The sequence below is a fragment of the Filicampus tigris genome, chromosome 10 (assembly GCF_054856515.1).
Source record: "Filicampus tigris isolate MCC_2025a chromosome 10, RoL_Ftig_1.0, whole genome shotgun sequence".
NCBI lineage: Eukaryota > Metazoa > Chordata > Actinopteri > Syngnathiformes > Syngnathidae > Filicampus > Filicampus tigris.
In genome coordinates this window covers 14,775,645-14,788,869 of record NC_141226.1, presented here as the reverse complement: position 1 = coordinate 14,788,869, position 13,225 = coordinate 14,775,645, and the positions used below count along the sequence as shown (strand labels likewise).

General features: G+C 41.0%; 2 protein-coding genes and 1 long non-coding RNA gene across 4 annotated transcripts in view; 1 reads left to right on the top strand and 2 right to left on the bottom strand.

Moving 5' to 3' along the window:
* Positions 1–1,405: 1,405 nt before the first annotated feature.
* Positions 1,406–5,393, bottom strand: LOC147140967 (uncharacterized). The gene is made up of 2 exons (XM_086044255.1): positions 5,259–5,393; positions 1,406–3,391 (listed from the first exon to the last, which is right to left on the bottom strand). Exon 2 carries the CDS (start codon positions 3,229–3,231, stop codon positions 2,152–2,154), a length of 1,080 nt encoding a protein of 359 aa, XP_085900381.1. The 5' UTR covers positions 3,232–3,391; positions 5,259–5,393; the 3' UTR covers positions 1,406–2,151.
* Positions 5,394–6,001: 608 nt separating this feature from the next.
* Positions 6,002–13,190, top strand: ndufv2 (NADH:ubiquinone oxidoreductase core subunit V2). Of its 2 annotated transcripts, none has more exons than XM_086042467.1 (8): positions 6,002–6,169; positions 6,409–6,462; positions 8,769–8,831; positions 9,713–9,829; positions 9,904–10,072; positions 11,461–11,570; positions 12,853–12,929; positions 13,014–13,190. In XM_086042467.1, the coding sequence occupies exons 1-8, from the start codon at positions 6,128–6,130 to the stop codon at positions 13,105–13,107; spliced, it is 726 nt and encodes a 241-aa protein (XP_085898593.1). In that variant the 5' UTR covers positions 6,002–6,127; the 3' UTR covers positions 13,108–13,190. The 2 variants fall into 2 exon arrangements, with proteins under 2 accessions (XP_085898593.1, XP_085898594.1); XM_086042468.1 differs by having other exon boundaries at positions 9,713–9,833; positions 9,908–10,072.
* Positions 6,848–13,225, bottom strand: part of LOC147140965 (uncharacterized) — an 8,100-nt gene continuing 1,722 nt past the window's right edge. Inside the window, exon 2 of the long non-coding RNA XR_015088298.1 lies at positions 6,848–10,047. This is a non-coding gene — a long non-coding RNA (uncharacterized LOC147140965). The remainder of the gene's footprint in view (positions 10,048–13,225) is intronic.

The window sequence follows — 13,225 nt, the reverse complement described above, 5'->3', positions numbered from 1 at the left end:
AGTAGCCATTTTAGGGAGAATTTGGCCTTTTCCAGGGGTCCTCCAAAGATGAACTCGTCCTATAAGTTTTGTCTGGTTACTTGCAAACTTTAAACACATATACACACATGTGTAATCCTAACCTGAAAAGACTCATGTAAGCCTCCTATTGGCATACAGTAAATAAATAAATGCAATATATGTGTTTGATTTTTGCACGTATAACCCCACGAATGTTTGAAAGGCACACAAGCATTCCAGTTTGACTTGTTTCTGATTGATTTCCATACGGGAAGTGTCGGGCATCCTTCAAGCTGCACAACCAGAAATGTGAGAGCTAATAAAGCATGAACCGCCATGGCGAGTTCTGGCATGATGCGCTCATGTGCATCAACACAGCCCAGACGTGGCAACTCAAGGAAACGAGCAAGATTGTTAATGGGATACCTACGGCTCTTTGCTATACGAATCCCGTGGGAAGATGTGATCGGTGCATTGTGTTAGCTAGAGGACAATAAAAATCAAATAAAAAGCTTCATCCACTTCGTAGGTCTTTGGGTCTTGACACTAATCTCTTTTCAACTAGGAGTCAGATTACGTAAATATCAGATTAAGGATAGCGGCCTCTACTGAAAGTAGAAAAAGTGTAGTCGGAATATACGTCTCTAATGCATTCTGCTTCCTTTTTTTTTTTTTCAAAGTTCAAAACAGTTCTCAGGTTTCTATGTACACCTGATTTTCCATCTTGCTCAAAAGAGCCTATCTCATGCAAGTGAAGGACTGGAAATCCCGCCCCCATATACTGCTAATCCAATGAAGAGTTTGCTACAATGCCGACCGTGGGCTGTGCTAGGTCGGTGTGACCAGGTGAGCGGCTTACTTGCAGAAGCAGAGCCAAGGGTGTGGAAAAAGAGAGATCCAGTAAAGACAATAAAAAGTATTCTCAATGATGGAGGCAGCACTTTTGACACTACATTACATACACCTAGAAAAAAGTGTTTGGATCCGAGAATGTGGCTCATGCGGTTGACACATCGCCAAACACAAATATTCTTCCACCTCTACTGCGTCGACTTCACTGAGCAATCAAGTGTGTGCTGCGTATCCTCCTGACTACCAGGAAAAAAAATATTTAAAAAAAAGTAATGGTACAATCATTTATTTTAAAATGGCCAAATCTTTCTAATGTAAGTGGAATACTGAAAACAAAATTGAAAATGTGTTTTGTAATTTTAAGATATCATGTGTCCAACAGGTGTAACTGAACTTTGATGGCAACCATAGTTAGTCCAACAGAAAATATCAAAAATTGAACATGAGAATGAGGTCAACATCAACTTAACTATCATCATCTCCTTTCTTTTGCTTCTTGTGCTTATTCGGTATGATACTTCAAAAAGAAACTACAAAGAAAGAAAACCTTGCACTCTGTGCCCAAGACATGTTTTACTGTTGCGTCTGGATCTGCGACACCTGGATGCATGTGTTTCGTCCACCATGTTGGATGATGCCATCGTGTCTCAGCGCTGCATTTGGCTGCGGTTCCAACGTTTGATGTGGGAGAGTGTAGTCATCATCACTCTCACTTGTGATTCCTGCTTGGGTTAAGTACGGTACATAATTAACTCTTCATCAAGGAGCAGTTTGAAGTCAAGGGACTTCAGTAGTTTCTTCCTCAGAAACTTTCAGTCACTCTTATAATGAAGCCATGAATTGGCGATTACCAGATCAAGAAAGTGGAAAACATTTTTCATTTCCTAGTACGAGAGGCCATCCTGTAGAAACTCAACAATCGGTTGACCAAGTCCATTTGGTGATGTAGGATTGCCAATGGCCCTGACACTTGAAATTCAAAGCTCTGTAAACTCTGGTTGCATGAGTGCTCACAACTCACACAGTCTCAGCCGGGTTTTATCAAAGGTGGGGCAAATTTCACAAGAGCTCACCCAGAGGCACATTTTCAGTGTTTTTAAGAGGTAGAATTATACAGACATTAACTCTCGTTGTCAAATGAATCCTGAACCTCAAAACTGTGAGGCAGACATGCTAACAACTCCTTCACGGTACTTCCAGTGATTAACGTATTTTTGCAAAATAATCTTAGGAAAAATTGGAGGTTGATTTAGCATTGTTTGCAGTTGCGCCTTAGAAGCACACAAAACATCCTAAGGGTCATCCCTCGTGGTCTGAGTCGTCCAGATGGATTCCCGGCACCAGGCTGTAGTATTCTGTGGACTGAGTCATGTATGCTTTCTCCCGGTCGTTTGAGTCTTTCAAAACTTCTGTCACGCTAACAGCGTCCAGCTCTGACTTGCTGGGCCTCCTTCCCTCGAACCCTGAGTGGAGGGACTCCACGGACCCCTGCGTGACTTCCTGGTCTTCGTTGGTGCTTCCCAGCATCTTGGAAGCCGGGATGGCGATTCCTTCTCCGACGTGATCCGCCGACTCCTGCGGAGGCTCACTGTCCATCTTGGACCTGGTGCCCCTCAAGCTGGGGGTCCGTTTTTTAGATACCCCGAATGTGGGGGCCTCCTTCCTCCTCCTCCCGCAGCACCAGCACACCAGAAGGGTGGCGAGGATGAACACCGGGAGTGCGATAAATAGCACAGTGAGGCCGGCCGGTCGGCATGCATCACTCAGTTTGGCTGAGCGTGCCGCCCGGCCCGCCAGGGTCCAGGGCGCTGCGCATGTCAGGTTCCTTGCTAGATCCCCCGCCTCCAGGACTTCCAAGAAGGAGCAGGAGCACTCCCAGGGGTTCCCGTCCAGCTCCAGGTTCCTGAGGACAGGCCTCTGGAGCACCGATGCCGGCAAGGAGCGCAGACGGTTCTCCCGCAGGTTTAACCGTAGCAGGTTATTGGAGTCCAGCAGGAATCCATTTGGGAGCTCTTCCAGTGCGTTCCCGCTCAGGTCCAGCACCTTCAGGCGGGGCTGTCCCGCCAGGAAGTAGGGCGGTAAAGCTGCAATTTCATTATGCGCTAAGTAGACCTTCTCCAATAGGGACGCCCCCACGGTCGATACCGCCAGGGAGGTGATGTTGCACCAGGAGAGATCCAGAATAAGAAGGCCAGAGCGGTTGGTCAGATGAGACCAGGGAACGAGGCCCAGCGTGGAACCCGAGTAGTTGAGGCAGCAGACCCCGACGGGTACCTCCGAGGGGAACTTCGACAAAATGGTGGCCGGTGGACACACGCAGCCGCCGGCGAGTGCCGCCATCAGCAAGGGGAAGATGAAGGTGCTCCACCCACCTAGCATCTCTCACAGGAGAGATCACCAAACCTGTTCAGCAACCACCTCAGAGGGCGGAACTGGGCTCGTAATGCGCCAGGCTTCTCAGAGGATGACCAGTTGCTATGGAGACGGCGGGCGTCGGCATGGTGACCCCGTCGCTAAGGCTTGGGAACATGGCTTTGGGCTACAGAGAGGAAACAAATGAAGAAGTTTATTCAGAATTATCTACAGTCTCAAGTGGGATAAACTTTACCCAAATCTTATTTAAATTGGCAAAATTTGTCTTGTAAAGCACTTTATGGCATTTGTCTGTGAAAGTCTCTTTTTTTTTTTTAACTCTTACTTATTACATTTTCTTTATCTTTTTAATATTTTGTAATTTAAACATGCTTGGCGGGGATTAAATAGTTTTCGATTTTTTTATCATACTTTTTATTTCATTTTGACTTTTATTTTTTGGATTCATTTAGTTTTAATTAGTTTTTAGTGCAAGTTTGTTAGTTTTTATTAGTTTTTTAAATGCTTGAAAATGTTTTAGTTTAGTTTTTAATACTAGTTTTAGTACAGTATAAGTTTTCATTTTTTCTATATGAGTGTTTGTAGTGCACAAGATTAAAAAAAGGGCACTAAGTAATAAGTGTTGTGTAATAAGCAAACTGCAATTCTCAAATTACTTTTTGACCATTCTTCCCTATGAACGTGCATCAATATCACGTATGATATTGACAAAGACGAAAACGAAAGGAACTTTTGCGATAATTATAGTTAGTCTTATAAATACAGTATATGTAGCAGTTTTTATTATTTTATTTTGTTAACGAAAATGCTTTTTCAATGTTAGTTTGTTATTTCCATAGTTTTCGTTAACTATAATAACCTTGATACTTGGCATCTATTTCGTAAAGCACGTCATGGCCTTTTTTTCAGTCTTGTTCTCTTGGCCTCATTGTCTAAATAATACTGGAGGAGAACTAGGAGAACACCACTGTTTGAGGAAATACGGTTTTCCCTTGCAGGGAGTTAGGGACTTCCTGTCACATGCAAAATGAATGCCTTTTTATTCCACAGATAATTTTGTGTGCGTGTGTGTGTGTGTGTGAGGGGGGGGGGGGGGGTGCGTGTTAATGTACAATCTTTAAATCTGGAAAACCAGGATGACCTCGCTCCCAAGCAATGCGACATCCTCTCCCTTTTCCTGCAAAACAATGCGTCCGTTCTTCTTGTCAAACCTCCCAAACTATGACACATCGACATTGTTTTTTTGACATGATTAAGAATGTATACAAGATGCGTTTAAAACATGCTATCTTGCCTTATTAGCTTCACTTTGTAGTCAGAAACAACTATGTTTATATGACATGATTAAATATCTAGGCAAGTCAATATGAATGATGCAAGCATTAGAAACAGATTTGACCTTATGAGCTTCACTTTGTAGTCAGAAGCAACTTTGTTTTTATGACATTATTAAACCTTCAAGTCAACATGAATAAACCTATCGAAGTATCTATCCATTATCTATACCGCTTATCTTCACAAGGGTCGCGGGCGTGCTGGAGCCTATCCCAGCTGTCTTCGGGCAGTAGGCGAGGGACACCCTGAATTGGTTGCCAGCCAATCGCAGTCTATTGAAGCATTTAAAGTGAACTATTTTGTCCTTGTAAGCTTTACTTTGTAGTCAGAATCGATATGATTTATACTTATGACATAATCACGCATGTTGGCAGGCCAAGATGCTTTAATGAGTTCTTAAAATACCGTATGTCCTTTCCTTCATAAAATGCAAGTATGGTAAAAAACAAAAAAAACCTAAACAAAACGTTGGTTTTTAAAACTAGGCATGTAAAGATTCTATTATAATGTATATTATGAGCATTTGTGGGCTTATTTTGACACTTTCTCTTAAGTTTTTTAATTGCTTGGCTGGCCGCATCAAACGATATCCATGGTCCACGCGCTTTAGGTTTCTCACCCTCATCCTTAAAGAAACAGTAATGTTTATTTGGATGTGCTCCACACATCTGCTAGATAATGCATAAAGTGATGCTTACCTGAGACGGCCATTTGTCACATACAGGGTGGGAGTTCACAGCCAATTCTTCAGATTCAGATTTCCAAATAGCAGGAATTTACCCCAAAACTGCTGAGGAGAAGCTCTCCTTTCGACTCACAGGGTGGATTCTCTCCTATTCTTTTTTCTTCTCTTCCTCCTCCTCGTGTAAGGAGGGTGTGTTCTCAGCATGGATTGAACACAAGGTAAAGTAGCGCCTACTGGTGGTGCTTTTAATTTTTTTAGCCCAAACTTTTGCAAAAAGGAACTCACTTATGATGTTGTTGCTCAGCGGTAAATATAACAGTCAGTGTTAATTTCAATTGGTTAATGCACAGGCCCAATGTATACTACAGGGTCCTCTAAAATATTTTATCTTATTTGTGTGTGCAGGATGATTCTTAAACGTGTAATAACAAATAATATAATGTATATTTATGAAATAAGTATTTCAAAAGAAAAATCTACATATTTTAAAATGTAAATAATATTCAAACACATGAAAATATATTTTATAAACACAAATATCCATCATGTATGTAGCAGGCCCCACAGCCGGACATAAAACAATGACATTTAAATAATCAATAATAGAATAATTTATCATTGATATAAAAAATAAAATCTGTAATTTATTTTAATTAAAAGAAAAAATATATATATACATGGTGAACAGTAGTAGTAGCAGTACAACATTTAAATTATTTAAATAAGCTTCCATAGATGTCTGTTTTCACTCGGTGATCAATTCGTCCAGCCTCAGAAGCTAACCTCAGACAATCTTAATCGAGCGTCGAATCGCCCATGTCACTAGGTACGGTCGTCCCGTCTGTTTGTTGACTCAACCGGGACTAAACGTCAATCCTCGGGATGTTTTTGTCTTCTCTGGCTCGATCTGCGGTGTCGCAGGCGGTATGTGAGACAAACATTTTGACACTTTACGGGCATTTGTAGCTATTTTAGTATCGTGTTTGTTGTGAAATAGCATGACTCCTCACAAGGGCAAAGCGCTGGAAGGCCGCTTAGCTAACAGCTAACATGAGCATGCTAGCCGGGTTTTGCGAAGGACTACTTTTGTACAGTCTTAAGCTTTACTATCAATTTTTACTAGACAGAAACAAGAACTTAGTTGCGTGTTCTCTGCTCCCCAGGTGAGGGGTCTTCACCGATCTGCTGCTCGCACAGGAGCTGGTGGCATCTTTGTGGTGAGTACTTAAGATGTAGTAAATAAGACACTCGTTAGTAATCGTATGTAAAAAACTTCTCAGACGAATCCCTTGAGCGCAGTCGTGGACTTCCACGTTGTTCCCAACTTTCCCATAGCGATAATGTACTTAGTATGTGTCCATAATGAAACTGGGAACAGAAATGATGATCAAAAATGACAATGGCTCGTCTTTGAAATTTGCCAGTGGTTGTCAAACTTTTCACACCAAGTATCTAAAAAAAAAAAAATTATATATATATATATATATATATATATATATATATATATATATATATATATATATATATATACTGCATACCTAATTCTCCCAAGTACCAGCATTAGACGAACATTAAAATAGTGACGCGTAGTAGGCCTAGGTGTTCATCATGAATGGCAACAATGGTTTCATTTATTTAAAATGTTTAATTTTACTGTACAATTATGCAGAACTTGAACATTGACACTGCACTTAATGATAAGAAAAACAATGCTTGATTATATTGAGTCAATTAAAATACTGCACAAAAAATTTCAATAAAAAAAGAAAACAAATTCTTAAAGACGAAGTTAAATATGTTCTTAATATGTTCTATGGACCCTCAGTAGTCGAACCATGGTATTCTGATTAATATTGCATTTTTAGAACAATAATTAAGCAGAAAAATCCACCCATTTTTATCCATTTTAGGGGGCGATCATTCTGCCACTTGCTGTCGACTGAAAATGACATCACAGTGCCTAAGGGCTCAGCTTGCGAATTTCACAAACAAACCCACAAAAGAAGGGAGGCGTGACAGTTATTACATGAGCCGTTAGGAAATGTGATGTGATTTTCAGTCGACACCAAGTGGCAGTACAAGGCAAAATGGCTCCTGAGATGGATAAAAATGGGTAGATTTTTCTGCTTAATTAACATTCCACAAACTCAGTATTACTCAGAATATCGTTTAGACCAATGAGGCTGCACAGAACATAATATTGTACAGAACATTTTTACTTGACTTTTCCTTTAGAGATTAAATGGCAATGCATTGAAATGAAAAAGGCAACACAAAAATGTTCTTTCCAATAATATGTTCTATGCGCCTCCATTAGTCTAAACATGGCATTCTGATTAATATTGCTTTTGTGGAATATGAGTTACGCAGCAAAATCCACCCGTTTTTAGCCATCTCAGGAGGCGGCCATTTTGTCACTTCTGTCAACTAAAAATGACACACACACACACACACACACACAATCACAGTTGCTCAGGTAACAACCAATCACGGCTCATCTGTTTTCTGAAGCTGAAGCATTTTAGTAATGGGTACTTGAGACTTTTTTGTACGTTCTGCCGTGATAAATATGTCCACCCAATTTCGTGTTGATCAGTGAAACTGGTACTGAGGACTTTTTTTTTTTAAACCAAAATGGCCAACTTCCTGCTTAATTTCTTGAATGGGTCCTTAATACTTTTGTTATGCATCCTGTCTTAATATCAAACCACTCAATTTTGTATTGATGGGTGAAATCCGGGGGATAATTTTATATAATTTTCTATGGGATGCATACACCTGTCTGCAAAATGGCTGCTTCAAACCAAAACGGACGCATTCCTGTTGAATTTCTGGCATGGGTCATCAAGATCTTTACTTGCATATTGTCATATCACTTGCATATTAATGCAAATGCAAATTAGTCAAACTGGTGTCAGGGGATTTTTTTTTTCTAACTTGACTTTAGAGGGTGCTATTGACTGACTTTTGGTCGCATTCACCCTAACTAAAGTAAAGAAAAAAGACAAGCACATTTGTGGCATTAATCTTTTCCATTCCGGCGTCTCTTGATATTCTCTTGGGGGTATTGAATGATAATGGAAGATTATTATCTCTGAGCAAAATCCCCAAAAGGTTGCAAGTTTCCACTAGTAGCTCCTGGGATCTTGGTGCCTGCGATATGGAAACGGTGGAGCGGCACAATGGAAACGTGCCATGGTTTCACTGTCCCTTGACAGGAACGCCTGTACAACATGTTTGTTGAGAAGTTTGTCTACTCAACATGTCTTTGAAAAAAAAAAAAAAATCCCCATTGTAAAAAAAAATAAATAAGTAAAAATAAACATTTAAATACAAGTGTTAAAATTGTCTGTGCAATTAATAAAGCCGTTATGGAAACAATTAATTGACTTTACATTATTTCCTATGGGAGATAGTTATGAAGAAAAGCAACATCATGGAACATATTGTTTTGTTTTTGTGGCGCATTGCACTTTTCCACATGTTAACGGATGCACCGTTTTCTCCCTGGTTGTCTTTTCAGCACAGAGACACGCCGGACAACAATGCCGACACGCCGTTCGAGTTCACTGAGGAGAACAAAAAGGTAACCACTTCCAAGATGGAACATGTTTCCTACTACTGAATTGATGTCATGTGTTGCGCTACTGTTGTGTTCTGTCAAATGCAAATGCAGAGAAAAGATTTCGTGACAAACGTCAGAGGTCGGAGCAAGGGCGTTTTGGCAAGGCGGGCCTAATCAGTGTTGCCAACTTAGTGATTTTTTTCCCCCCAAACCCAGTAAGCAACAAGTAAAGGAATTTAGCAACCTTTTTGAATTATTTCTGACACCCTCCCTAGCGTGAGATGTTCACCCTTCTGCATCCAGGCTTCTGCAAAGCCATCCACATTAAATAATTAATTAATTTACCCACATGCCCCATGGCAAGCGCCTATAGTGAGTTGGTTGTATTTTCTCTGGTGGAGGCAGCACTTAATTTCCGCATCCTGACTGCAAATGAACCTCCACACTTGCTAATTTAACCCTATGCAACCAGCATAAAGCGAGCACCCATAAAGACTTGTTAGTATTTTCCTTGGCACTTCATCACCAAGCCACCAAATTACACTTTTGTTTTCAGATCCATACCACATTGACAAACACGTCAACTTTGTCAAAACATTCCAGTTTATGAAGCTGTTGTTAATGCTAATCTCTGCTGTAGTTTGAAAATGGTGGACTTTCAGCATGTCTAGCTAACAAGTCATGGACAGCGAAACTGGGGTGGCTAATGTTTTTTTTCCCCATGCTGCAGTTTTATATTCACGTTGCCATGATCACCCTTCAAATGAGTGAACAAATTATAGCTGCATGTTCACACATACCAGTTACTGTTAATTGTTACTTCGGTAACAGCTGAGTTTGTTGGTTGTCTTTCATTCTCAATTTGCATTGTCATCCTCAGTCATGTTTTGTTTTGTCCGTAGAGAATCGAAGCTATCATTTCAATGTACCCCGTTGGCCATAAGCAGGCAGCTACCATCCCCGTGCTGGATTTGGCCCAGAGGCAACACGGCTGGCTCCCCGTCAGCGTCATGAACAAGGCAAGTTTCGCCGCGACAGTCATGAGAAAGAAAACAAAACGGGAGTCCGTTTCAACAGCATTGTTGTCCGTCAGGTAGCCGAGGTGCTGGAGATCCATCCCATGAGGGTGTACGAGGTGGCCACCTTCTACACCATGTTCCTGCGCCAGCCTGTGGGCAAGTACTTCATCCAGATCTGCACCACCACGCCGTGCATGCTGTGCAACTCGGACAGCATCCTGGAGGCCATCAAGAACAAGCTGGGTGAGATAGGACGGCCGAGAGAGCAGAGCGCCTCTTGCCATTTAACCTATTAAAGCCTGAAGCCCCCCCCCCCCGTGAGACATTTCTCTAAAACCTGCGGTCGTCTTTGGAGTCACCCTTGAAAAACTGACATTTTCGCCACATACAAAATAATTAATATCTCAGCCCCTGTAGCAGACATAAACTCCAAAAGAAATTGAGAGCTTGGACGTGGCTTTCACACAGGTCCGAGTTTATTCATCTTTACTGTTTCAATCGAAGATGCAAGTGAAGCACTATTTAAATTTTTTAAAACTCGAGTGGTAATTACCATGCTGGATTCTCTTACAAAGACGTTGAAATCGTCATTGTCCATAAATATATATCTTAACCATACATCACGTTCGGATGGTTTCACGGCTTTAAAGTCCGCAAACGTGTCGTCTATATCACTGCCGTGACTTATATCAGAGCTCCCGCGATTGACTGTGCGGCTATTAATCCTCGAAAAAAATCTGGATATCCTCTGACAACTCACGACACCGTCACATGTATATTCTGATGCATTTCATTGGCAACAGAAAATGACGTATCCGCTCTCCCGAATTTAAAGGGCGAAACACGCATCAGCGCTCCCGGCTTTAGTGGTAGAAACGCGGCTATGCCCTCTCGTCCTTAATGGGTTAAGAGCATGGAAATGAGGAGGGGAAATGTTATGATTTTGTTTTTATTTAATATATTTTGGGATGTAATATGCATACTGCATGAATTGTTTAAAACTGAAATATAAAACAAACTAGGATCCCAAAATATTTTTTGTTATTTGAAGTTCGTATTACGTTTAAAATTACTTATGATTTAAAAAATAAAATAAAAGAAAAAGTACCTTAAATGCACGTGTACTGATGTACCTCGCTGCTTCACAACCTGTCAAAATATCAACTTCCTATTTGCCATCATTTTGTTCCTTTTTTTTTTTTTTTAACTCAGTGATGCCTTGATACTCTGAATTTCCTAAATTTATTAACACATTGTATTGCGTTTATAGCTCTGCTACAGTGTGGATGTTTTGTGTGTGTAGAACATAACATTTAGTGATGGACAAATGAAGCTTTATGAAGCAGTGAAATTTTCTAACTCCTCTAGAAGGCACAGCCGCTGATGCACTTTTCAGATGTTCATTAAATGTAGGGAGAACAGTAAAACTGAAAACACAATGACCACACTCAAGCAGGAGCAGCTGTCGGCACACAGCCCGCGCCCAGACGATTACATACAGACTCGCCACACCTTGAGCCAACCTGCCAAAGCATTTTTCAGCGAGAACAGTTTGTTGTGTTGTGAGGTCATTCTTGAATCTCTCACTTGGAAGGTCATTAGTTAACGAAATGGGTGTGTTGCGAACGCAGGTATCAAGGTCGGCGAGACGACGGCGGACAAGATGTTCACGCTAATCGAAGTGGAATGCCTCGGCGCCTGTGTCAACGCGCCCATGGTGCAGATCAATGACAACTATTACGTGAGTGCCACATATTTTCAGAAATTGGCCATTTATTAGTGGTGTCACAACGTAAAATGTTGGCGTAAAACCCACACTAAAGGAACCATGTTTCCTCATATAGCAGCCCCACTTGTAATACAGCTTAGGAATGGAAATGTCATTCATCCGTTCCAGCATCTCCATAAACAAAACAAAAAACGTTAGAATTTTATTTTATTTATTTTCGAATCAAAAAAATAAAAACTAAGAACGGTTTGTGCTTATAATTAACTGGGAATCGCGCTGAACCTTCTTATGTGTGCACCTCAGCAACCAGGGGGCAGTATAATAAACATACTAAGCATAAATTTACAACAAAAAACGACTGACCTGTTTTCTGAAGGTGAGCCATGATTGGTCGTTACCTGAGCCCTGAGCAGTTGTGATGTCATTTTCAGTCGCCAGAAGTGACAAAATGGCCGCCCCCTGAGATGGCTAAAAAGAGGTCGATTTTGCAATATTAATCAGAATGCCGTATTTCAACTAGCCGTCCCACTAGTTGAAACACGGCATTCTGATTAATATTGCGTTTGTGGAATATGAGTTAAGCAGCAAAATCTACCCCTTTTTAGCCATCTCAGGGGGCGGCCATTTTGTCACTTCCGTCTTGGTGCATACCGCCACCTGCTGTACATATTCAGTCAATGCAGTCTGTCGCGTTTCCATCTCTCTTCAGCAAAACGGGCGTCTTGTCAAGAATGGACTGTGAGGTCTGTTCAGACTTGAACAGGTTAGTTAAAATTACACAGACGGATGAAAATCAATTTCCGTCTATGCTTAGTCAGTCTATTTATAAAAGTTTGGGGTCTATCCCAAACATCAGCAAAAACGGGCATCCGTCATAGACTGATAGACAGACCGGTCAGTTGGAATACCCACTGTTCAGCCCAAGTTATAATGCATTATTACCATATAATAAGTGCCTAGCAAATATGGCATCTAGAGGATAAAGGAGTAATAACTTTTGAGTTGATTTAGTAATGCGTTCTATTGCAAATTACAACATACATTAGATATTATTCATTTGTGGTTTAAAAAAAGAAGTGCATTTCTAGAACTAATCTGTTAATTACTGAAACAGTCCACCCTGAAATAGGCTATCTCTGCACAGCTTTCTCTACAAAATAGGAAGTGGCCTGCTACAAAATGAGATATTTTTGCTTTCTCTACAAAATGGGAAGTGGCCTGCTAACACGATTTTTTTTTAACAGTTGAGCCTTGGTGTAGGTCTGCTCCACTAACAGTGTATTTTTTTTCCCAGGAGGACCTCACCCCAAAGGACATAGAGCATATTATAGACGAGCTCCAAGCAGGCAGAGTCCCGCCACCAGGGCCAAGGTAGAATCCAAACTCTTTTTTTTCCCATATCTATTTACCCTGACTTAAGTGAGCTTATTTATTTTGGTGTATTTCTTTTTGCAGAAGTGGCCGTTTCTCGTGCGAGCCTGCCGGTGGACTGACCTCATTGATAGAACCTCCAAAAGGGCCCGGCTTTGGTGTGAGGCCGGACCTTTAGTAGGTTTGCTGATTTGTTGTCCAAAAGTAGCTAATCGTCTTGTTTGATGGAAACATATTATGTAAATAAATTAAATGACTGTACTTGTGCAGTTTTATTTCAGCAACAATATGTGATA

Bases quoted from the DNA above. Each gene is read 5' to 3' on its own strand.
- ndufv2 (XM_086042467.1), top strand. From the start codon at position 6,128: ATGTTTTTGTCTTCTCTGGCTCGATCTGCGGTGTCGCAGGCG. The intron at 6,463-8,768 runs GTGAGTACTTAA...TTGTCTTTTCAG, and splicing joins GAGCTGGTGGCATCTTTGTG to CACAGAGACACGCCGGACAA. The intron at 11,571-12,852 runs GTGAGTGCCACA...TTTTTTTCCCAG, and splicing joins AGATCAATGACAACTATTAC to GAGGACCTCACCCCAAAGGA.
- LOC147140967 (XM_086044255.1), bottom strand. From the start codon at position 3,231: ATGCTAGGTGGGTGGAGCACCTTCATCTTCCCCTTGCTGATGGCGGCA.